This window comes from Ochlerotatus camptorhynchus, unplaced genomic scaffold, assembly GCF_037179485.1.
Source record: "Ochlerotatus camptorhynchus isolate MF236.1 unplaced genomic scaffold, CSIRO-AGI_Acam_v1.1 ptg000467l, whole genome shotgun sequence".
Lineage (NCBI taxonomy): Eukaryota > Metazoa > Arthropoda > Insecta > Diptera > Culicidae > Ochlerotatus > Ochlerotatus camptorhynchus.
This window is the reverse complement of record NW_027040953.1, coordinates 579,187-602,488: the sequence shown is the minus strand read 5'-3', so window position 1 is coordinate 602,488 and position 23,302 is coordinate 579,187. Positions and strand designations below refer to the sequence as shown.

General features: G+C 43.5%; 1 protein-coding gene across 3 annotated transcripts in view; it reads left to right on the top strand.

Annotated features, from left to right (window-relative positions):
- The window catches only part of OtopLc (Otopetrin-like c), a 62,841-nt gene that overhangs the window by 24,409 nt on the left and 15,130 nt on the right, over positions 1 to 23,302 (top strand). For all 3 annotated transcript variants that reach the window (XM_065235240.1, XM_065235239.1, XM_065235241.1), the window contains 2 exons: positions 21,878 to 22,447; positions 22,510 to 22,627. In XM_065235240.1, the coding sequence (XP_065091312.1) occupies positions 21,878 to 22,447; positions 22,510 to 22,627 (688 nt within the window). The remainder of the gene's footprint in view (positions 1 to 21,877; positions 22,448 to 22,509; positions 22,628 to 23,302) is intronic.

The following is a 23,302-nucleotide window of genomic DNA, read 5'->3' as shown; positions in this document are numbered from 1 at the left end:
GCGCTGAACTTCGTGTTTGCAGTGATGGGTAATTTTGGAACGGACACAACTGAAAGCTGCCGAAAATCGATGTTTGGAATCCAAGATGGCGGCGTCCGGTTTTAGAAAAAGTGGGAAATACTGCCAAATACCCTTCAATATGTATATTTTCAGAATCGGGATGACGTCTAAAGACCGAAAATGATGCCCAGCGCGAAATCCAAGATGCCGGCTACCGATTTCAGAAAAAGTGAGAAATACTACCAAATACCCTTCAACATGGGTACTTCCGGAATCGGGATGACGTCTCGAGTCCGAAAATCGATGTCCAGCGCCATCTGGAAATCAAAGATGGCGGCTGCCGATTTCAGAAAAAGTGGGAAATACTGCCAAATACCCTTCAATATGGGTATTTTCAGAATCGGGATGACGTCTTAAACCCGAAAATCGATTTCCAACGCCATTTTTAAATCCAAGATGGCGGCTTCCAATTTCAGAAAAAGTGGGAAATACTGCCAAATACACTTCAATATGTATATTTTAGGAATCGGGATGACCTCTAAAGACTAAAAATTGTTATCCAGCGTCATTTTTAAATCCAAGATGGCGACTTCTATGCTGTGCCTACATCATTACCTAAAACGGACCACCTTTGTTTTCCAACATTTCCTAAAACTGCAACTCAAAAACATTTACTGAAATCTGAACCCACTCGAGGGGACAGACCCGAACCATACTCATAACCCAACATGTGGCGTGAGAACACAAATGCGAACGAACGGCAACCCAACTAACATTTTCAGCTTTGTAAGCCAACTTTTCCAGCGTTGTGCTGTAAAGTAGCTGAAAAGAAGCTGCAGATACAGCTACAAGCAAAAGCTAGCAAAATAGTTTTCGAGAGCGTTTACTCAACTTTCTCACAACCATTATTCAATTTGTCAGTCGCACTGAATAACATCAGCCAATAAACGCTAATGTCACTTCTATACACACACTATCCAACTTTCAACTTGTAGCTGCAAAACAAAGCTAACAAAGTGAATATATTACTCATTTGATGGCTTCTACACAACCAACAACTCTTGCTGAATAACATACACATCAAAAGTGCTTTGTCAACAACTAAACAACCTGTACTCAGCTTATAAACTATGTTAGAGCTACTTCGGAAGCATTTTCACAGTCAACTAGGTTTATTTTTAGTCGTGTGCAGTTTTACAGCTTTTACTCTGCTCTTTTATAACTAGTCGAGAAAAGTGATTCATGTGCACTATTATAAAGCCTCTACTCAGCGATTTTGTTGTAGAAGGGAATGTTGATTTGTTTACATAAGTTCAAAGTGTTGGCGTAGCACAGTTGGTAGTGTCAAGGTTTGCCAATGAGGTCGTCTCGAGTTCGATTCCAGGTTCCGGTGCAGGGTAAATAATTTGGTGATGATTTGTAACTAATTTCGATTAATTTGATTCACAGCTAAATAAACTCAACAAATTCCTTCATAAAAAAGCGTAAACAGTATTTAACCCGGCTTCAAGAGAAAGCTGTGTAGTGATTATTGGACAACCGGGAAAAGGTTGAATAAGCGCCTTTCAAGTTCACACACAACTAAACAGCAGGATAACAGCTGTATAGAAGCGTTAATGGATATGTAATAAGAGCTTCTCCCGACCGTTCCAACAGCCATAAGTAGCTGACTAAGTTCGCCAGATTTGCTTGTATAGAGGTTGAGTAAAGGTTTCCTCATATCGTATAACGTTTGAATACAGCTTGAGACTGTATAAATGAAATGAGTAAAGCGTTTACATTGTGAAAATTGTTAGTTGGGAAGGCAAGGATCGATATGTATTCGATCGATATCAAGTACCATGTAACTTAGCTAGTAAGTTTTCCTGCAATAAAACATTAATTCAAGATCGAACCATTGAGTTATTCACAATCAGTCTTGTAAGCGGTCACGGTAGTCGACACATTTTCTGTGATTATTGACTGCCTTTGCCTCCGACACTTGCATAACAAGCTTTCATAGTACAGTACCAAACTCAAATGTCATACGACAGGCTCTGTCATATGACACTGTCGCCGAAGACCGTCACGAATGTATGTATTTTAGTTTTTATCATAATAAGAGCTGCTGATGGTGTGCTTGCGTGAATTCTGAAAATAGCCAGCAATGATGTCCTAGTAATAATATTTCTGATCAGAAATGGTTTGATTTACACCAAATTGAGGAATTACAACGAAATCACACATGTCATATGATAGCTATTTTGATAATTTTCTTTTAGCTTGAATGTTATTTTACCGCTCGTGTTGTGTGAGAGAGACGACGGTAGAGCATGAGGGTTCGAATACAAACAGACTGTCGCGCACGACAACGAAGCGAGTGTAGTAAAAAACGTCGACTGTTTCAACCCCTGTTCACAATTCCAATTTCAGAAAAAGTGGGAAATACTGCCAAATACACTTCAATATGTATATTTTCTGAATCGAGACTAGAATGAGGGTCGTGAGACCGAAAATCGATGTTCAGCACCATCTTTGATTTCAAGATGGCGCTGGACATCGATTTTCGGTCATCTTGAAACAAAAGATGGCGGCTTCCGATATCAGAAAAAGTGAAAAAAAAAAACTTCCGAATACCCTTCGGCCTTTAATATGGGCATTTTTTAAATCCAAGAAAGCAGCTTCCAATTTCAGAAAATGTGGGAAATACTGCCAAATACCCGCCAATATGTATATTTTCGGAATCGGTATGACGTCTAAAGACAAAAAATGGATATCCAGCGCCATCTTGAAATCCAATTTGGATTTTAGGTCACTCATTTACTATTTCTAGATGTAATTCTCTAGAGGTCGTTCCTTTTCCAAAAATACTCATATTGAAGGGTATATGACTGGTATTTATATCTTTTTTTGAAACCGCCATCCTGGATTTCAAAATGGTGTCGGACATTGTTATTCGGCATCTACATGTCATCTCAAAAATCTATATGATTGGGTATTTGACAGTTTTTCTAAAGTCAATGGCCGCCATCTTGCATTGCAAAATGGCGTCGGACATAAATTGTAGTTTTGTTCCGAAAATACCCATAATGTAGGGTATTTGGCAGTTTTTCCGAATCTGAGAGCCACCATCTTGGATTTCAAAACTAGTATCGGACATCGGTTTTCGGCATCATACACGCGTCCTGTACCGAAAATATCCATTCGTAGAATATGACAGCTTTTCATAAAACAACGGCCGCCATCTTGGATTCCAAAATGGCGTCAGACATCAAGTTTTGGGGTGTACTCGTTTTATTGAAGTCACTTGCCACCATCTTGGATTCAAAACTGGCGTCAGACCTCGATTTTCGGGAATGTTCCGAAAATACCCAAATTTGATAGTTTTTCTGAATCTGAGAGCCGTCATATTGGATTACAGAATAGTGTCATATATTTTCGTCGAACCCGTTTCGTGAATACCCATATTGTAGAGTATATGACAGTTTTTCAGAATCTGAGAGCCACCATGTTGGATTAAACAATGGCGTCGGACATCGATTTTCGGTCTCAAGACGTCATCCCGATTCCGGAGGGTATTTAGCAGTGTTTCCCACTTTTTTCTGAAATAAGCAGCCGCCACCTTTGATTTCAACATGGCGCTGGACAATATTTTAGTCTCTAGATGTCATCCCGGTTCCGAAAATATACATATTGAAGGGTATTGGCAGTATTTCTCACTTTTTCTGAAATCGACAGCCACCATCTTTTATTTTAAGATGGCGCTGGACTTCAATTTTTGGTCTTTAGACGTCATCCCGATTCCAAAAATATACATATCGAAGGGTATTTGCTGTATTGCCCACTTTTTCGGAAACCAGAAGCCGCCATCTTGGATTTCAAAATGGCATCGGAAATCGATTTATGGTTTTTAGACGTCATCCCTATTCCAAAAATATACATATTGAAGGGAATTTGGCAGTATTTCCCACTTTTTCTGAAACCGGAAGCCACCATCTTGGGTTTCAAGATGGCGGTAGGAAATAGCAATATTTAAGAAAATTAACATTATTTCCGGCAGACCTCCGTTTTAGAAGGGATGGTTTCTTGTCGTGATCCTCCTTTTTAAACGACCTATAGACTTTGTCTCAGAGAACAGAATGAGTTACATATGACTAGAATAGATAGTCGCGACTGGATGGATTTTTGATTTTGTCTTGGTGATCTTGTCGTGCGGCAAGAAATTGTTGTTTGACGAGAATTTTCCAGGATGACCATTTTTCGATGTATCTTGTCGTGCGTCAATGACAAACGCGACAATTCCCATATCTGGGTACAACGCAAACTTTCAAACGGTGCGGAACATCCTTGCCAGGGAAGGATACAAGTCGTAAAAAGCCAGTAAAAATCCAAACCGGCACATGAAGCAGAATTCAGTGGCCAAAAAGCGTGCAAGGCTTTTGTACGACCGTGTTTTGACGAAACACAAGCGCTACTCTTTGATCGATGACGAAACATACGTCAAACTCGATTTTAAGCAGCTTCCCGATCAAAAGTTTTACATCGCAACTGGACGTGGGGATGTGCCGGGTAGATTGAAGTTCGTGTTTGCCGACAAGTTCGCGAAGAAGGCCGTGATTTGACATCCCAAATTAACATCGAAGAATGCCTGAAAAAGCATGTATTGCCGTTCATCCGCAAGCATAGGGGCAAAGTCATCTTTTGGAACGATTTAGCTAGCTGCCATTACTCCAAGGTGGTTCTGGAGTGGTATGTTGCCAACAAGATCAAAAAATACTGGGCAATTTCAAAGCAGCAACTTCGACGAAGATGATGATTCTGTCTGCTAGGCTTGATTTCCACTTTGTTCATTCTACAACAGTAGATGATTACTGAAATATCGCAGCGAAAAATCAGCATTTCAACTACTTCAAATTTGATGTGAGGGATGTAACGCCGTTAGTCCGCGGTGCATGAGTTGATGGGTCGATAGGTACTCTGAGGCAAAACAACGTAATAATTCCATATGATGCACTTATCAATTTAAGCCACAAGAAATCGGTATGAATTTCATTGATTTGCCTTGTGAAAAATAATGTCGAAAAAATAATAATAAATCGGAGCATGGAGGTTGAGATAATGGGCCCGTGGTTGATCACTCGTCTTTCAACGCTTGGCAAAATGAAATGGTTAAAGGCGTATAAGAGCTACCTGTTACCCAAAAGTCATTCATAAATCACGCCTATGAAAATCACATGTGTTGTTAATAAGTCGAGCCTTATAAATTGTTTAAGTCCATTTGCCTCAGTGTAGGGTCCACGTATGGGAACTAATTCCTTAGCGTCGGTAGCATTGGTACTCAGTACGGAAAACAAGATCGACGGGAAAGATATCCAGGAGAAACAAACCATCATTTGGAATCAGAGTTGCAAGGGTTCGTGAAAACTCTCTGTGGCACAAGAATCTGATCAAATTAGATTCATCTTAATTTTTGCACATCTCTACAACCCACATCTTCATTTAATCCAAGCCAAGCCCAAGAGTGTCAAAGCACCGAATTGACTGCCGCATGGCCCCGAGTCCGTGTCCACGCTTGCATTTTTTTTTGCCACCATTCCCGGTACCCGCTCCAAATTCAATTTTCCACACCGTTTGGCTACCGATATTTTTTGCGAGGCTGTTGGCGCCTGCTTCATCAAATTATGACGCGCCCGCCCTGGAGAGATCATAGAGCAAGCAAGCGAAAACCATTAATCCTGGTGATGGCCCTCCACGGTCAACAACCCGAACCTTTATCAGCAGAGGAGCAAGTGTCAACCCACTGAAAGCGTGTGCTGCGGTGCGGACCCGATCTTGAGGGACTTAAAGTTGACTAAGTATGACTTAAAATAGTGCTAATAAGCATTTCCATAAACTTGGTTAATCACCTTTGTTCGATGTCTGCATTCGAAAAGCCACTTGAAAGCAACACCTCCACATAAAGCACCCCTTCGGGCATCGAATACGTTCAATGGCAGTCAAGCACCGAGCACGTAAAAAGAATATTTCAAAGCGCTCGATGATGATGATGATGATGATGATGATGGAAAAACACAACCACAGAACGATGATGTTCGCCAGTTCCGTGCGAAAGCGAAAGTACCGTTTCCTTCTCCCATCCAAGTTTTCCGCCAGTTGCGACGGTTGCTCTCTTTCATCGGACCAGTTGATTCATTTGCTCACTGCCGGTTTCCCGCTTTGCCGGGCGAAATGAATGACGAGTCAAAACACGGGCGTCAGCAATTTCCTTTTCAATCAAGGGAAAAAGCTGTTCACTTTCCTCCTGTGCGGTCTGGCAGACTGACGACGATTAACAGAGTTGGGGAAAAGGTGTTCGAGGGTGGAATGGGTAGAAGGAAAATAGAGAGCTTATCCTTTCGTCGTCGACGTAGTCGTTTTCGTTAATGCCAGTATCAGTTGCGAACGGAGTTTCTAAAGAAAACTAGTACTTACTCCATATGGTCGGTGTCAGTATTGGTCAGGACGAAATAAGTGACATTTTTTTTGGTTTCGAGAAAAACTAATTTGAAGTTTACTTAGTAGCATTGTTTCTTAAAAAAATCTTCTTCTTTCCTTTATTTAACGTCGGTCTCTGTTCCGCAATCTAGTGCCAGTCACCGACGGACATCGATTGCCGTCCATTGACGGCAATCGAATGTGCAGGAAGGCAGCTTCCACACCTGCGTAGGACATCGCACCCATTCAACACACATGGGCCGGGACCAACGGCTTTACTTCCCTTCCGAAGGAAGACGTGACCAGAGATTTTTATGCCTCAGAAAAATCCCACCGACCTCGACTGGGATTGAACCCAGACCCATCGGGGTGTTGGAAAGCAGTCACGCATCTTCTTAAAAAATCTGACAAAAGTCAAATGTAGCTGAGGAAATTCTTGATCCAATGTTATCATTATATATATTTTTTAAATATTTGCTACTTAGTCCCCTCTGACATAATGCCGACCATACCTCATAGGTAGATGAGCCGGCAATGTAAACAATTGCTTTTTTCTGGGAATTGCTCGACAATCAAAGCACAATGACTGTGTAGAGAGAGAGATAGAATTAATGGCAGGATTGACTTTGAAATACGAAAAGTTTACGAAATAGGCCATTGTTTAAGTTTACGACATTGGTCCGAATGAACGCTCAGTGTCGTTTTTCTCTCGGGTTTGGTTCCAAGAAATTGATTAAATCAACAATCATTTTCCCATCGACATTTATTCAAGTGAATCGCTTGCGACCTTTAATGTAATGCAATAGTTCTTTGCAATCAACAAACATTCTTCGCTATCGTCCATAGCATCAGATCACAAATCAAATGTAGGTTCCTACGTGAGATTGAAATACGATTTGGCAAACAAAATACCATCAGATTCCAATCTGATCCGTTTCTGTTTCTTCGATCCAGCCCCGCCTCCGGCATCTCAACATTGAACCATAGAAATTCACAAACACAGATACACACACACACACACGCTCGCAACCATATCAATATCTATTTGTCTGGAAAGAGAATGATGTTTGATTTTTCCCTACATCCACAAGCTCCCGTTTCCGAGAAATAGGAAACCGAATTCAGAAAAAAAGGCCAATTTGAGTTGGTTTGCCCGTTGCTGCCAAGGCGGGTGTCCGGCTGACTTGGGAAAAGCTTCTCCACATGATGATGGTCGTGCGGAGTGAAGAAATCTGTAAACATAATCGGATTTGGACCAATGGTTGTTCGGAAGAAATTTGCTAACGATTGGAATTTACTGGGAATTGTGGCTGCCGTTGGAAACCAAGTAACGATTTTGATGCAATCATATCCTTGTCCTACCATGGTTGACGCTTAAAGAAAGCTTTAAAACTTTGGTAAAGCTAGAACTTGAGTAGGTGGCTTTTACGATGGCAGGGATGCTGACAAAAGAGACAAAGAGAGTCTAAGCTGAGAGGCCTTCTAGGCGCCCAAGTCCAAATATATATGCAAACCAGCATGGCTATATAGAATCGAAAGTGATAGTTAGATCCTTAATTTCTTCGGCAAAGCTGTAATTTAAGATGTTAACTTTACAGTATAAATTTGAAAGGATAAGTTTATAGCAAAGACAACATATCAAGCTATTTACGCTTGGGAACGAGGGTATGCGGGTTGCCGTACCTTGCGAAAGTTTCTTGCAGAATTTCCAATGTCGCTGTAGTAGTTGTACTGCGGGACCTGAAGATTTCCGGCCACTTCGAATAGGCGTAGTTTCGTTGCTATCGGCCACGATTCAAGGGTAGTCTTACGGGGTGATTTTGCTGCAACAGCACAGGGGCGACACTGGCGCCCAAACGTTTCAACATCGTCGTCGATGATGGGCCAGTAAACGAAACTTCTTGCGAGTGACTTCATTCGGTCTATTCCGGGGTGTCCACGGTGGAGTTGTCGGATGATGCGCTTGCGGAATCGTTCTGGAACTACAACTCTGTCAGCGAACATGACGCAGTCTTGGGTGACCTGGAGGCTCTAGCAGGATCTGGGCGGAGACCATCTTTATCGATTATGTGACCCAGAAACTTGATCTGCCGAAGAGAGAAGCGGTGATCAAGATGTCGTCCAGGTATGGCTTGACACCTGGAATGCCAGCAACCATACTGTCAATCATCCTCTGGAACGCTCCAGGCGCATATTTAACTCCTGGTGGCAATCGATTGTACTGGAACAGTTCTTTATGAGTGTTTATAGTGAGCAGCTTTCGAGATGCTTCTTCAACCTCGGCCTGCAGGTAGACATCCGATAAATCGATGTTGGAGAAGAAACGGCATCCGGCTAGATCGGCGTAGATGTCGTCTGGATGTGGCAGTGGATGGCGATCTGACTCGAGGGCATCGTTTAGACCTGTAAAGTAGTCACTACAAATGCGTACGGAGACATCGGACTTGCGAACCACAACTACGGGAGCAGCCCAATCGGAGAACTTGACTGGTGAAATGATGCCGTTGTCTTGAAGCCTTTGGAGCTCAGCATCAACCTTCGGAAGTGCAGCGTAGGCAACCGGTCTCTTAGGGCAATACGCAGGACGAAAATCTGGCTTCCAGTAGAACGTTACCTGTGCTTTTGTGCAGCATCCGAGCGAGGTCTGGAACAATTCAGGAAACTTGAGTTGCAAGGATTGCATGGTTGCGTTTGAGTTGTGCTGTATGGTGTTCACTAGCGAGTTGAATGGAACCGACCAGAGATCGAACTGATCGATTGTTTCGATACCGGGAACGTTGAGATCCGGGTTTGTTGTGATGAAAATGCGGCCTTCCTTTGTCACCTTATGCACTCACGGCGATGACTTCCGTAGAATTGATGACAGGCTTACCCATGGGAATCCAAGTCTGCTTGGAAATAATGGTGATGTAGGAAGCACAATCAAGCTGATATGTCGCTGTTGAGCCGTTGATTTCGATCTTGGCATACTTCCGGTTCTTCGTTAGGTCGATTCGCTTGACCGAGATACCCTTAGACTTGACGAAGTCTTTAAGTTTCGGTTTATCGACCTTTCTCGATCATCTTCGTATCCTGCTTGAGGTTGATAATGCGGTTGCACTCCTCAACCAGGTTTTCAAGCTTCAGCGTTGCACCATTAGCCGGCGGTGCGGTTTTTTCTGCTTCCAGCTTTCCAATCAGCCTGATCCGGATTTCCAAATCGCGCGGTAACTGGAGACCGCATACGAACCTGAGCGTCTTTAATTGGTCGCTGGAGAGCTTTTCGATCTGGAACGCTTCATAGTGCTTGTTCACCGACGCTGCATACGATGAAAAATCATCAGCGTCGTTTTTGATGTACCGCAAACACTGATAACGTCAGTTGAAGAGGGACTTTTGGCGTCCGAAGAGTTTCTTAAGCTTCTTGACAATTTTTTCGAATACAAAATCCCGTGGATGATTCGGCAAAACACTGTTCACGTAGCGTTCGTGGAATTGCGTGCCGATTTTCCTCAGAAGCAGCCTGACCTTAGCTTTATCGTCCAGGTGCTTCCCGTCCTTCTTGAATGCTTCCTCGTATCGAGCGTACCACGATTCGAAAAATAGTCCACCGTCTGGATCATAACGAAACTCGTCAATTCCGGTGGAGAGTGACTCCTCGCTTCCAACTTGATTGGCGTTGACCTGTTGAAGGGCTCCAATCTGCTGCTGCTGGTTGGCGATCAGTTCCGTCAGCCGGAGAATTGCTTGCTTAGATCGTTGTCGGACATTCTTGATTTCGTAGTGATTTGAGGGCTTCAACCAAGGGGTTGGTCACTCTACACAGTGTGCCAAAAACAAACTTGGGCACACTCGGGTGCAGTCATTGGCGTTGTTTGGCACCCATGGCTACCATTTTTATAATCTTTAAAGCTACTGGCAACACTGAAATTTGTCTACGCCTGCGCAGTGTGCATGTGTCAAAATGTTATTGATGTTGCCACTCCTAGTCAAATTATTTTCAAAACAACCGCGAATCTCCACCAAGTCTTGCCATGGATTCTCAAAATCGTTACACCCGTGACGGCAGTCGCATCCACATTTCCTACCAGACGAAGAACAGCTAACAGCGGTATCTTGACCTGACCGAGGTTTCCGGCCATGGCTACACGAACTAGCGATACAGCTCCCACGGCTGCGGCTGCTTCCAAAACTGTTGCTGGTTCGTATTTTTTTCGAATTTTAGAGGAAACGGACCAGCAGAAGGAACAGCAGCATTGGCAGCAGCCGCAGCCGTGGGAGCTGCATCGCTAATTCGTGTAGCCGTGGCCGACGCTGGAAATCTTGGGCCGGTCACGACAAGCGGTGCTTGAGTTTTAATCGGAAAGTCAACAACCACACGAATACATCCATGGCGGTGGCTGCTACACCAATCATTCCACCGTCCAACATATAATGGTGGAGGACCGTCGTGGCAAAATCTCAAATAGGGAAGAGCGCTACTTCGTCGTAATCGCCCATTTCCATTCTATCGAGCAGAAATCATCAATAAAATCAATGATTTCACAATGCACAAAACAATAAAACGTTTGTTCCGATGCGTTAGTTCATTAGCTACAACATAAATCCTATTAGAGCACATTGTATGCATATTTACGCTCATTGTTCTCAAAACAAAAGAAGCGCTCCTAGCGCATCCCCTTTTTCTCCGTTTATCCGTAGGACGAAGAAAATCATTGTTACCTATGGAAAGGTGGATAAATTTAGAAGTTATCTTTGATGAAAACATTCCATATTTTGTTCAAACCCTTTACAAAAAGCGTGGTAAAGTGCGGGATGTCCTTAGTAGGACGGAAATTAGATCAAAAACCCTAGTTCAACAAATTATTTTTACTCCTGCCTTTTTGCACTTCCAACTAACAGCTTCATAATGAACGGGAGTTTTGTGCATTTGTGATCGATCGTGCTTGGCTGTGGTTGCACTTCATGATGGCGTTCACCGCCAGGGTTACGCTCGGGAACTCGACCAATCCGGAGGAGGAACTTTCCGATTTCAGCGGGAACATTCGCACTTGCGACGGGTGGCAGTCCTTGGTGGTGAATGCAGTCAGCTGCAGATCCTCGGACGGCATACGGGTGGGGTATTGAAGAAGTGGAGAATCTTGCTCGGGAAAGGGAGCGATTGTTCTTGGAGGCGCTGTTACAGTGGTCGTTGAAGCTGATCGAATTGTCCGGCAGGGGGTGGACTCTGACAAGTAGTTCTGCTTGGAAAATTGGCTCGTCCGTTTCGGGTCAGCGGTGCGTCCTTCATCAGTCCGACGTGTGTTCCGGCCGGTGTTGGTTTCCAGTTTTCCGACAGATGATGCTCGGGCGGTGAAAAATTCGGTGCGTTTCCTCCGCCAGTTCCCAGAAGAGTTGGTTGACTAATGATTGACGTTCGTTGTGCGGGGTCGGCCTTCCGCCGAAGATGGAAGGATCGTGTAGCAACGGAAACATTAAAAAACAAAACAAGAACAAGAACAGTAAAATACCGGGTTGCCAAACAAGGCATTATTCACAAGCAATCAAAAGTCAGTTCAATGACTTCTTGGCACTGTCGGTACAGCTGCGGCACACTGAGGTAAACTGAGAAAAAACGGCTTCAACGGTAAAACAGGAACATAGCTTGATGTTACTTTCGGAAAATCTCGAAGAGAAGGAAACTAGTTTTAGGTTTAAGAGCTTATAATATTTTGACTTGTCTCTTCGGTGGTTGGAACTAAACTGACAAAATATTTTCAGTTTGTTACTTTCGTACCATGGCTACAAATCATGGCCTACCAGACAACATATTCTTCTGATGTGTACGCCGTTGGTACAGTTTACTCTATATCCAGCTTTTTTTTTAGGGGGAGGGGAGTAAAACCACTGCGTCAATTATTTGAACTTTTGTGTTACTCCTATTTGCTGTTTGTATCATACAAACCGACCACTATTTCACGACACACGACACGACACGGCTAATTGCCTGGACACATCTTTTCCCAGTCCGGTTTAAGTTGGTTTATAAAACCAACTACCGTGCTGAGCACCAATGCTACCGACGTTCCAGGAAGGCAGCTCCCACACCTGGACCCTATCTATCGACCCATCAACTCATGAACCGGGGACCAACGGCTTTACTTCCCATCCGAAGGAAGGCGTGATCAGAGATGTTATGCCTCAGAACATCCCGGCGGCGCCGACTGGGATTGAACCCAGGCCTGCTGGGGTGAGAGGTAATCACGCTTACCACTACACCACCGGCGCCGTCAAATTTCACTAGGTTGTAAGCTAACACTTCCAAGAAATTTAGATCTACAGGTTTCGCGATCCAAATTACAGAAACGACAGATATCACTCTGAACCCGACAAATGTTCTTCATATGATATCTACTAGTACATATTACAGATTTCCCGACTGGGTAGAGCATGACCAACACAGAAACAGGTGTTGATTCTCTTTATGAACGGATTTTTTAACACCTTTCTTCACCCCACATTCCTCTATATCTACTCCTAACTCTTCCTCTTATGCTTACTCTTCTTCTCTCTCTAATAACTACATACCACTGCCTTCATATTGTTGTTCTTCAGCGTCATTTGACGTCCGCCCACAAAGTTTTCCGGAACGTACTCACTCTTCTTCACTCTTTCTGCTCGCCATTGGCTCGCTGCTGCCGTGACCCCACTGCGTACGCGTCCTTCGACGGCGCGGGAAAGGTTCCAGGCTACCAGCCATTGCCTGCCAGTGACCCACCAAACCAGTGCATCGTACCGCAAATCTTCGTGACACGCCGTGATCGCAAGTTTGCCTATCGCCTACTTCATTTGCCGACTGTGTTATTCGTCGAGGCTTCTCGAGGCCCAGTTATCACCACGCCAAAATCGCTCAAGGCGAAACGAATCCGAAGCCGGAGCAAAAGTCCAAACGAAAACGTCGAAACAGAAAATTCCAATAAAAAAAAGGGATCCTGTGTTAGGGAAGCGATTTTAGTTTGGGATCGATTTTAGAATCGTATTGCACTTACGGTTTTATTCGATCCCTTTTGTGCTTCGAGCCTGCCTGCTCGATCGATACTACGGCTTCGTGTTTGGCCTCTGACCAGCTTAGCTTCCGGCTACGTTGGATCCTTTCCTAAAAAGCTATCTCTAGTTACCTGCACCTTTCCCCGCAGTTCGTTCAAATAGAACCGATTGGTGCCCGGTGTTCTTCCTCGGTGCAGTTTTACAGATGCTCACAATCCAGTAGATCGATGGAAGTCCGGACGACCAGGTGGTTCGGTTGCACTGCGCTAGTGTGAATTACGAACGTCTAGTGGATGGCCTTTTCTTCCGTACGCTGGGTCTGCTGCATGCTACCGAAAGTGAAAGGTTGGTTTCACGTAGAACCGAACAATGCCGAGAGATTTACCTGACAAGCGAATGGCGGGAATCAGGATCGCTTGCGCCGCTTTTGTTATAGCTTCACCACGGATCTATCCGCCGGATGGCGTGGGTTTTTCTCCGTATACTTTGTCTAACCCGCGAACTGATCGACGATGTTCTCGAACCGACAAGCAGGAAAAGAAGTCTGCTGTTCTCGCGGCAGTAAGAAAGCGCACTCCGAATGAAAAGATTTTTCCGGCACTCTGAACCACGCCGTTTGCGTGTCAGTCGAACGATGTCACTCTTTGTTCTCATCGTTCGCTGCTGGCGAGGGTCTGCTTTGTGCGTGCCTTGTTTTTTTGTGTGCGGTGTGAAGAATCCAATGCGATGACGTGGCAGCTTGCGTGTGGTGCACAGCATAAACGGTGTTGTCGCGAGGTAGCTCGTTTTCTCACAGTGGGTTCGGCTCTTATGGTCGAAGCATAGTGCGAGTGGCGAAAAGTTTGCAGCGAGATTGATTGGTTGTTGTGTTTTTGCATATCGAATAATGATTCTAATAACATAATATTTACAAACGTAACATACAGTGCCCAGTAACTAGGCCAGTGTATATACTAAGAGCTCTTTTATTGAGCTCTAAGAGCTTCCAGCATGCCCAGTTGACGTCGTCACATGAAAGATACTTTCCATGTGTGTATGTAAGCTCCTCTTTCAGCTGATTTATCGAAGCAACAGATCCCGCACTAGAACGGTCCGTCTCCAAAGGACGAATAAGCTGGGTCTCAACTTGACGCCATCTCTCGAGACTTGTAACCGAATCCGAATACTTATAGACGATTTAAAATATTTCCCTTGCCAGTCAACTGACCAAGACATTGCTGTCCACTTTGGAGGGAACAATGTTTTTGTTACTGGATTTGTCTTGAAACATAATAAATGTATCGCGTTCGACGTAACTTGGTAACGATTCGGTCCTCGTAGCGTCAACTCGTGAATTTGATGGTTCTGAGAAAGCAACGGTACGATAAGTGAATTTGGAACATAACTCCCAAATCTTCATTGGGACTTCTTCGGTTGTATCACCATTAGACTGATGCAAAATTTGACTTTTTCGCTCCACAGTGCTTGAATGGTTTCAAATCGGGTCCTGATTAGCCTCCCAAAGTTACAACTCATTTGGTTAGAAACAGACTTCGCACAAACCATCTGAAGTTTACATGTAAATTACTATGGGAAATCTCAACTTTTTGTTCATTGCCTTCTAGTCTAGGTAGCAGTTTCATCTCACCAACGTGGAATCATCGTTCGTTACACGATGATGTAGGGTAGAGAACTACTTCGGCCTAATCGCCCATTTTGGGCCTATCGAGCAGAAAACTTCAAATAAATCCATGATTTCAGAGTTAACAAGTCAATTATACGTTTGGTACGATACTTTAGTTAATAAGCAACGGAACGAAGTCAATGAGAACGCGTGATATGAAGTTTTGCACCCATTATTCCCAAAAACAAAAGAAGCGCTCCGGCCGACTCATATTTTATCTTCATCCGATAGGCCGAAGTGAATTCATTGGCATTTCAATGGCGTTTCAATGCGTTAGGCCTAGCTTAGAATCCGTAGGCCGAGTTTGGCGTCAAGAAGCAGTGTTAGAATTTTGACAATATCTCAACGATCGGTTTCTCTTTATCAAATCTTACGGTACACACGGAAAGGTAAATAAATTTGGAAGCCATCAGTAATAATAACATTCCGTTTGGTGCTTAACTGCGCTAGATTAAGAAAGACTAAGTGCGGGTTGTGCTTAATAGGCTGGAAATGGGGTATTTAACCCTATTTCAACTCTCCACAAAGTATCAAAGCACCGCAACCCTCTAAAAAATTTGAAGCAGGTCCTTTTATACAATCCGTCGATCTCACAGACACACTATCTCATTTTTAAAAAAAATGAAAAACCCACACAAAAAAACTTATTCCCGTTTATCTTTCTGGTAAGGTAAAAAAATCTCTTTTCCATAAATAATCCTACCGACAGTGCGCCAAAATGTAGAATCTTACCTCTATAACATGGGTTCTGATATTTTAATAAGTTCCTTTTATGTTTGGTTTATTTCCACAACACTTGTATTTCACAACCAACCACTTGTACCGTCCAATCCTCAATCCTCTAGCTAGATGAAACTGCTACCTACAACCCCGCATTCTATTTCTCTCTCTACATCTTGCTTGCTCTCTCATATCCTATCCAAGCTTCTGAGCACTCTAATCCTAAACTCTACATTCTGCTACGCACGGAACGCAATGGATGTGGAAAACTCGGTCACTACGCCAGGAGGTGCAGGAATATCAGCAACATACAGCGAAATGATGCTCGATACAATCGTAAGCGTGCAAGTGGAGAAACTAATGTGCTACGAGGAAATGAAAGATGGAAGGACGAGCCGGATACGGAACAGTTGGCGAAGGTAGCGTATCGATAATACCACAAGGAATTTCTTGTTTTTTTTTTATAATAGTTACGTTTGTGACGTTTTTCGATAAAGAAAATAAATGTCGCATATGGTCTGTAAATCTACTTGTTCGGTGCCTGTTAAACATATATTAGCGGCGCCGGTGGTATAGTGGTAAGAGTGATTACCTCTCACCCCAGCAGGCCTGGGTGCAATCCCAGTCGGCGCCGCCGGGATGTTCTGAGGCATAACATCTCTGATCACGCCTTCCTTCGGATGGGAAGTAAAGCCGTTGGTCCCCGGTTCATGAGTTGATGGGTCGATAGGCAGGGACCAGGTGTGGGAGCTGCCTCCCTGGCGTCGGTAGCATTGGTGCTCAGCACGGAAAACAAGATCGACGGAAAACAAATCAAAGGAAAAAAAACATATATTATTTCTTTTGCTTTAGGTTGATGCTGATACTCAAGATAATGGAACGATAGTATGTCCGATTGATAAACTACCTGTGGCTTTCTTGATTGATTCGGATGCATCAATTAACACAATAACGGAAGAAGTCTGGGACCGTCTCGGTAAAAGTAATGCAACTCTTTTCAAGAGAAAATTCCAATGTGATCGGACATTCACAGCTTATGCAAGCCAAACCCCCTTAGCAAGTACTAACGGTTTTCGAAGCATGGATTTCGGTGAACGATTCTAAACCAAGGTGCTATGCTGAGGTTTTTGTTATAGAAGGGGCCAACAAATCCCTATTGAGCAAAACCACCGCGGAATACCTCAAAATTCTTCAAGTAGGCCTCGGTGTTAACAATATCGAAGTTGGAATCGAACAATTTCCCAAGTTTCCTAATGTTCAAGTCAAACTGTCAATTGACCAGTCTGTTGTACCACGAAAGCTTGCTTATTTGAGGGTACCTGAACCAATGAAAGATAAAATCGATCAGAAAATTTTGGAGATGTTACGCACTGATGTGATCGAGCTAGCGGATGGTCCAGCAGATTGGATCACGCCGATGGTTGTTGTACCTAAGGGTAAGGACGACATTCAGCTCTGTATCAATTTGAAACATCCGAACAAAACAAATCAACGAGAACATTTCCCGCTACCGGTCATTGAAACGTTTTTGAACTAGCTTAGAGGTGCAACGCATTTTTCGAAACTCGATATAAACTCGGCATTCCATCACTTAGAGCTTCACCCGGATTCTCGTAGTATTACAACGTTTATGACGGATCGGGGCCTTATGCGATTCAAAAGGTTGATGTTTGGGATCAACTGTGCTCCTGAGATCTTCCAACGAATCATGACGCAGATGCTGGCAGGAATTGATGGGGTAATTGTCTACATTGATGACATAGTCGTGTATGGTAAAACTCAAGAGGAGCATGACGAGAGATTGCAGCAGGTTCTAGCAGTTCTCAATGAGAACAACGCTCAACTCAACAACGAAAAATGTATATTCGATGTCACGGAACTAGAGATTCTAGGTTTTAAGGTTAGCTCGAAGGAAATAAGGCCATCGGATGAAAAGGTAAAAGCCATCAGGAATATCAGAAAGCCTGAATCAAAAGAGGAAGCTAGGAGTTTCTTGGGTCTCGTTAATTTTGTTGGCCACTTCATACCGCATCTATCAACTAGAACTGAACCACTTCGGCAGTTCCTACGGGGAGATGTTTTGGTTATCGGTCAGGAACAAAACGACGCTTTCGATGATCTCCGGAAGGAATTATGAAACTACGTGCGGACATTAGGGTATTTTGATCCAAAACATGCTACAGAGCTATATGTTGATGCGTCTCCTGTCGGCCTTGGGGCAGTCCTCGTCCAGGGAGATCAAGACACTCCGAGAATTATCAGTTTTGCGTCAAAAGGATTAACGGCTACCGAGCGAGTGTATCCTCAGACCCAACGTGAGGCGTTGGCGGTGGTTTGGGCGGTCGAAAAATTTTATTTGTATTTGTTCGGTCTGCACTTCACTATTTTCACTGACCACAAAACTCTCGAATACATCTTCGGGGGCAAACACTAGGAAGGGAAACGTGCGTTTTCTCGGGCTGAAGGTTGGGCTCTTCGACTACAACCTTTCGATTTTGAGATCAAGCATATTGCAGGACCATCCAACATTTCGGATACTCTCTCGCAACTTGGTCCTCCAAAAGATTTACCATTTGACGATAATGCTGATCACTATTTATGTGCAGTTGGGGAAGGTCCTATGGCAATTACACTGGAGGAAATTCAAACTGAAACAAGCTGTGATGAAACCCTTCAGGGCGTAGTGGAAGCGTTGGCGTCGGAAAGTTGGCCAGCAGTTCTTTTTCGCTACCAAGCATTTTCAAGAGAGCTAGGAGTTACAAATGGAATAGTCATTCGGGATGAAAGAATCGTTCTTCCAAATAAATTACATTCGAGGGCATTGGAGATCGCTCACAGGGGCCACCCGGGAGTAGTAACCATGCGAAGAAAACTTCGAGAGAATGTATGGTGGCCGTGTATGGATCGGGACGTGGTTGATAGAAATCAGGAGTGTTCTGGTTGTGCAGCTGTTATAAATGAAACACCACCAGAACCTATGCACAGGAAAGCCATGCCAGAACGTGCCCGACAAGAGATCGCTATTGATTTCTTTTCAGCGAAGGAATGCACAACGTTTTTAGTGGTCGTCGATTACTACAGTAGATTTATACAAATCGTCGAAATGAAGTGTACCACAGCAGCAAAAACGATCGAGGCACTGGAAGGATTATTTGTGGAACATACGCATCCAGAAAAGATCCGCAGCGACAATGGGCCTCCGTTTTCGAGTGAAGAGTTCGCCAGTTATTGTTTGAGTAAAAATATCAAACTTGTATTTCACAACCAACCACTTGTACTGTCCAATCCTCAATCCTCTAGCTAGATGAAACTGCTACCTACAACCCCGCATTCTATTTCTCTCTCTATATCTTGGTTGCTCTCTCAAATCCTATCCAAGCTTCTGAACACTCTAATGCTAAACTCTACAGTCTTTTTTCATATTGAACTGCGAAACAGTTCGATAGCCATCCGTATAGACAATTTTCTCAGCTACAACTTTGCTCGAGATCATTTCTGTGTAAAACGAGATAGGAAAAAGTTATTAATTATTTAAGAGATTGGTAAACTTATGACATGATCAAGCAGCTGCTCTGTAGGCAACACTGTATTTTGATTTTTGTGTCCTATTCAACGCCCCAGAAACACCAATGTTGCCTGCTGAGCAGTTGATTGAGCATGATCATAAGAAATCAGCGCATTGAACCATTGATAACTTTCGATCCTTGCATTTAATCAAAAAGTGATCTTCAGCAAAGCTGTAGCTGGGAAAGTACAGTTGGAAGCTTTTGAAGCAGACCGAAATGGTGAATTATTAGATAGACATGAACAAAAATTTTGGTTTTATCATAGTAATTCCCATACCAATTTCAAATGATTTTTGCCATCTCAGTTTCTCACCAAATGGGTTCAAATTTTGAGAGGTTAGTCAGGATCCGATTTGGAATCGTTTAAGTATTGTGGAGCGAAAACTTTAAATTTTGCATCACTCTAATCACCATCAACGTTGATCGTCCCGCAGTTTTCGTACGACTTATGATTTTTAAACTTCTTCAGGTTAATCGCTGCTCGGAATCTGAATTTCTTTTCGCTCAATCCTGCTGGCATATCCTTGATTTCAGCGTAGAAGCGTTAATTACCTCTAACCTAAACATTTTGTGATTACATAAAAAAAATAAATGTTATGCATTAAAAAAACACTCGCTCACCTTTTTAGACGATGCAATGGCTTTGGAAGTCTTCGTTTCCACCATCAATGCGCCATCGAATCATTTTCGGTGTTTTGAGTGCCTTCAGGGGCTTCCATTTCTTGATAATATATTTGTATTGAGTCAAACATGCTCGTGATGTCAATAAATGGAGTCGCTTGATTTTTATACAGAATGGTTGCCAGATTTACTGTGCTTTTTTAAAACTTCTCTAATATGACAACCTGTTATATTAAGTGACTTCATGTCATGTTAGCGCAATTTTTCCGTGATTGAAAGTGTCAAATCAATTTAATCGTGATTTGTGCGTTTTTGTAGAGATGTGCAATACTCTTAGCAACGATACATGCCTTGCCGTGTTAATTAAGTTTCTTAAATAAGTATATGTTTCCTTGACCACAATATATTCTTGGTCCTCCAAATTATCGTGGAGTTCAGATTATTTGTTCTACTGGATCAACCAGGACTTGCACGATGTCGTTAGCAATGACACATGTCCAATCAGATTCATACAGCCCACGCGCATCAATATCGATTCATTTCTCTACATATATAAGTTGATTCAGGTTCTCCAAATCGCCCGAGAGTTCAGATCAAATGATTTACCACTAGATCAATCACGAAATTTCCAGGAATTTTGAGGATGTACTATTAATATTAACAGTTCAGCAACTCTATGGATTTTGCCTCAGAGCTAATTATCTGACTATATGAGATTTCTATTCTTGCTTAAATTAATGCTGTCAATTGCCTGTTCTTCTGGGCAGTGCGCGCACATCTAAAATCAGTGACTTACCAGGTCTAAGTATACCATGACAGTACAGCTCGTGAGGTAGCCAAAGTAAGTACATAATACTTCGATTTAACCTGTAATATCTCTAGAAGAGTAGCATCTAAGTAGAATACCGACGACTCCGATAAACGTTTGCCACTTATCTATCGCGTCTCTGTGCGTTTTTTTTTTTTGTATTTCTCACGTCACTTTATCAGAAGACCTAGTTAAATCTCAAAAGACAAATTCGCTTACTTCAACCAGTCCGCTTTGATCATTTTGAAGTCTTCACTATAGCGATTAACTTCAGCCGGAACTAGGCAATCTCTGTCTCTCGCGAATCCAACAGTCCAGCAGCAATGGTCCACGTGATCAGCTCGTTCATCTCGCTTGACCGTCCGAGGGGGGATGATGACGAAGGGGTCTAAATTCGATAATAATGAGCTCCTCTGCCCCCACTCACACTGACTGGTCAGCAACGACCGGACACAACGAATGCAATAAAAATAAACCATCCCCATCAAACGTCGTCTTCGCCGTCGTCGTTTATGTTTTGTATCAATCCTATTCGCGAGGCATCAGCCGGTAAGCATGATGAAAAATCTCCGATGTTTCGACTTAAATCCTCTTGGAGCACCCGTCGATACTCGAAATACGTCGCATAATTTAACGGCAATCGGCTTGTCTCGCGTTGCTCATGGAATATGGTAAATGGATATTAAAAAAAAGACCGGGCGTCTCCTTGGGACTATTTAGGATCCAACCAAATGTTCAATCTGGATAACAATGCACTGACTGTGATAAGAGCACAGCAACAGAGAGTGAACTGAGTTTTTTTTTTATTTCATGTCTCAGTTAGTTTATGATCGTAATCGGGACGATGATGGAACGAATCGCTGTCCGGATTCGACCGGGTCAGTAAGTGGCGTGCTCTTGTCTGTTGAAGACGACGACTGTAAATCATGCTCAAAGCAGTGCGTCGAAACGGAACCGTTCCCCACGTTACTTACAGCAATGGGTCAGTTTGTCTAATTTGAAATCTAACATTTGCTTCAATTTTCCAATCCTCAATTTCAGGGACATTGACCTTCCCCTGCAACAGCTTATGCCATCGCCGTCGGTGCCGCAGAATGCCATCGTCTCACCGGAATCATTCAGCAACCACACATCACCGGGACAGTCTTCACAGCATCTGGCAATGGCCGAAACTCCAACGCCCCAACAGCAGCAGCTGGAAGCTCAATCACATCCACCACTTCTTCCCCAGCAAGACTACCCCCTGCACGGGGACGAATCACGCGTAGGATCCTCGCTGGACACCCAGAGCAAAACCCAACTCGGTTCATCATCCACCTCATCTGCCTTCCAGCGGATTCACACACCAACTCTCAGCGTCAAAACAAACCCGGTGGTCATCTTTCCCGGATCGTCGTCACCCTCCCTACCAACTCCAATCCCACTCCAACCCTCGCCAACCACCATCCATAGGCAGCCTCCCCCAGGATCCACGACCACCACCCAGCACCTGGCCGTACTCTACCATTCCCACCACCATCATCTGCACCCGATCCTGAACACCACCCGGAGACCGTCGCGACTCCCCGAACCAATCTACTACCACCACCAGCAGCAGCGGGAGGTTAAACCGTAAGTTCAAACTCGAAAAAAGCGATTTCATTTAATCCAATAATCTATTTTCTCACCCGCAGGGGTGAAGCACTGGCGACGACCCTGTCGGCGCTCTACGGGAAGCTGCTAGTTGTGATGGGGATTGCTTTCCCGATGGCCGAGGTTATCTCCACCTACATTCCGCCTTCGTTTTATGAGGTAAGAACACAGTGCGGGTGGGGTTGAGTGCTATCCCGACCATCGTTAGTGAGAATGATTTACACGGCTTTGTGCTTTGAGTGATGGGCAGAGATGTGAATGTGTGGTGGTAATAAGTGGTGACCTTGGGCAATTGAAGACTTCCTGACGCAGGGAAGGTTCGCTGTATGGGAGGCGTTTGCTGAATGGGCAATTTGTTTATGCTTTCATGCTGATGGGCTGATGATCATCTGAAGGGAAGTATTTTTGGAACTACTGATGAAAGCATTCAAGGAATAGTTCAAATTGACCAGATTTGTGTGTTTCATACTAAGTGTCAGTGAGCAGTCGTAAACAAACTAATTTGAACGATTATTCGTGGTTCAGACGGGCAGCTGAAGTTGCATACCATAATGGTTTTGAACTAATTATAGGTCATTCCATCTCAAGTGACAGAGCAATTGCATCGACTCTCTTTGATTTGAACCAACATTGGTGGGTTCACTCATTTTTATGATGATGATGATGATGATGATGATGATGATGATGATAATGATATGGAACTACCACTCACTGTAGCAAGACATCAGTATGCCAGTAGACTGTGAACTGTCCTCGCTGTTATACTTGATCAAGTTTAATAACCTTTAATTGCAACCTTTAAACGCTTTTGGTAATTTGTCCGGAAATGGATTA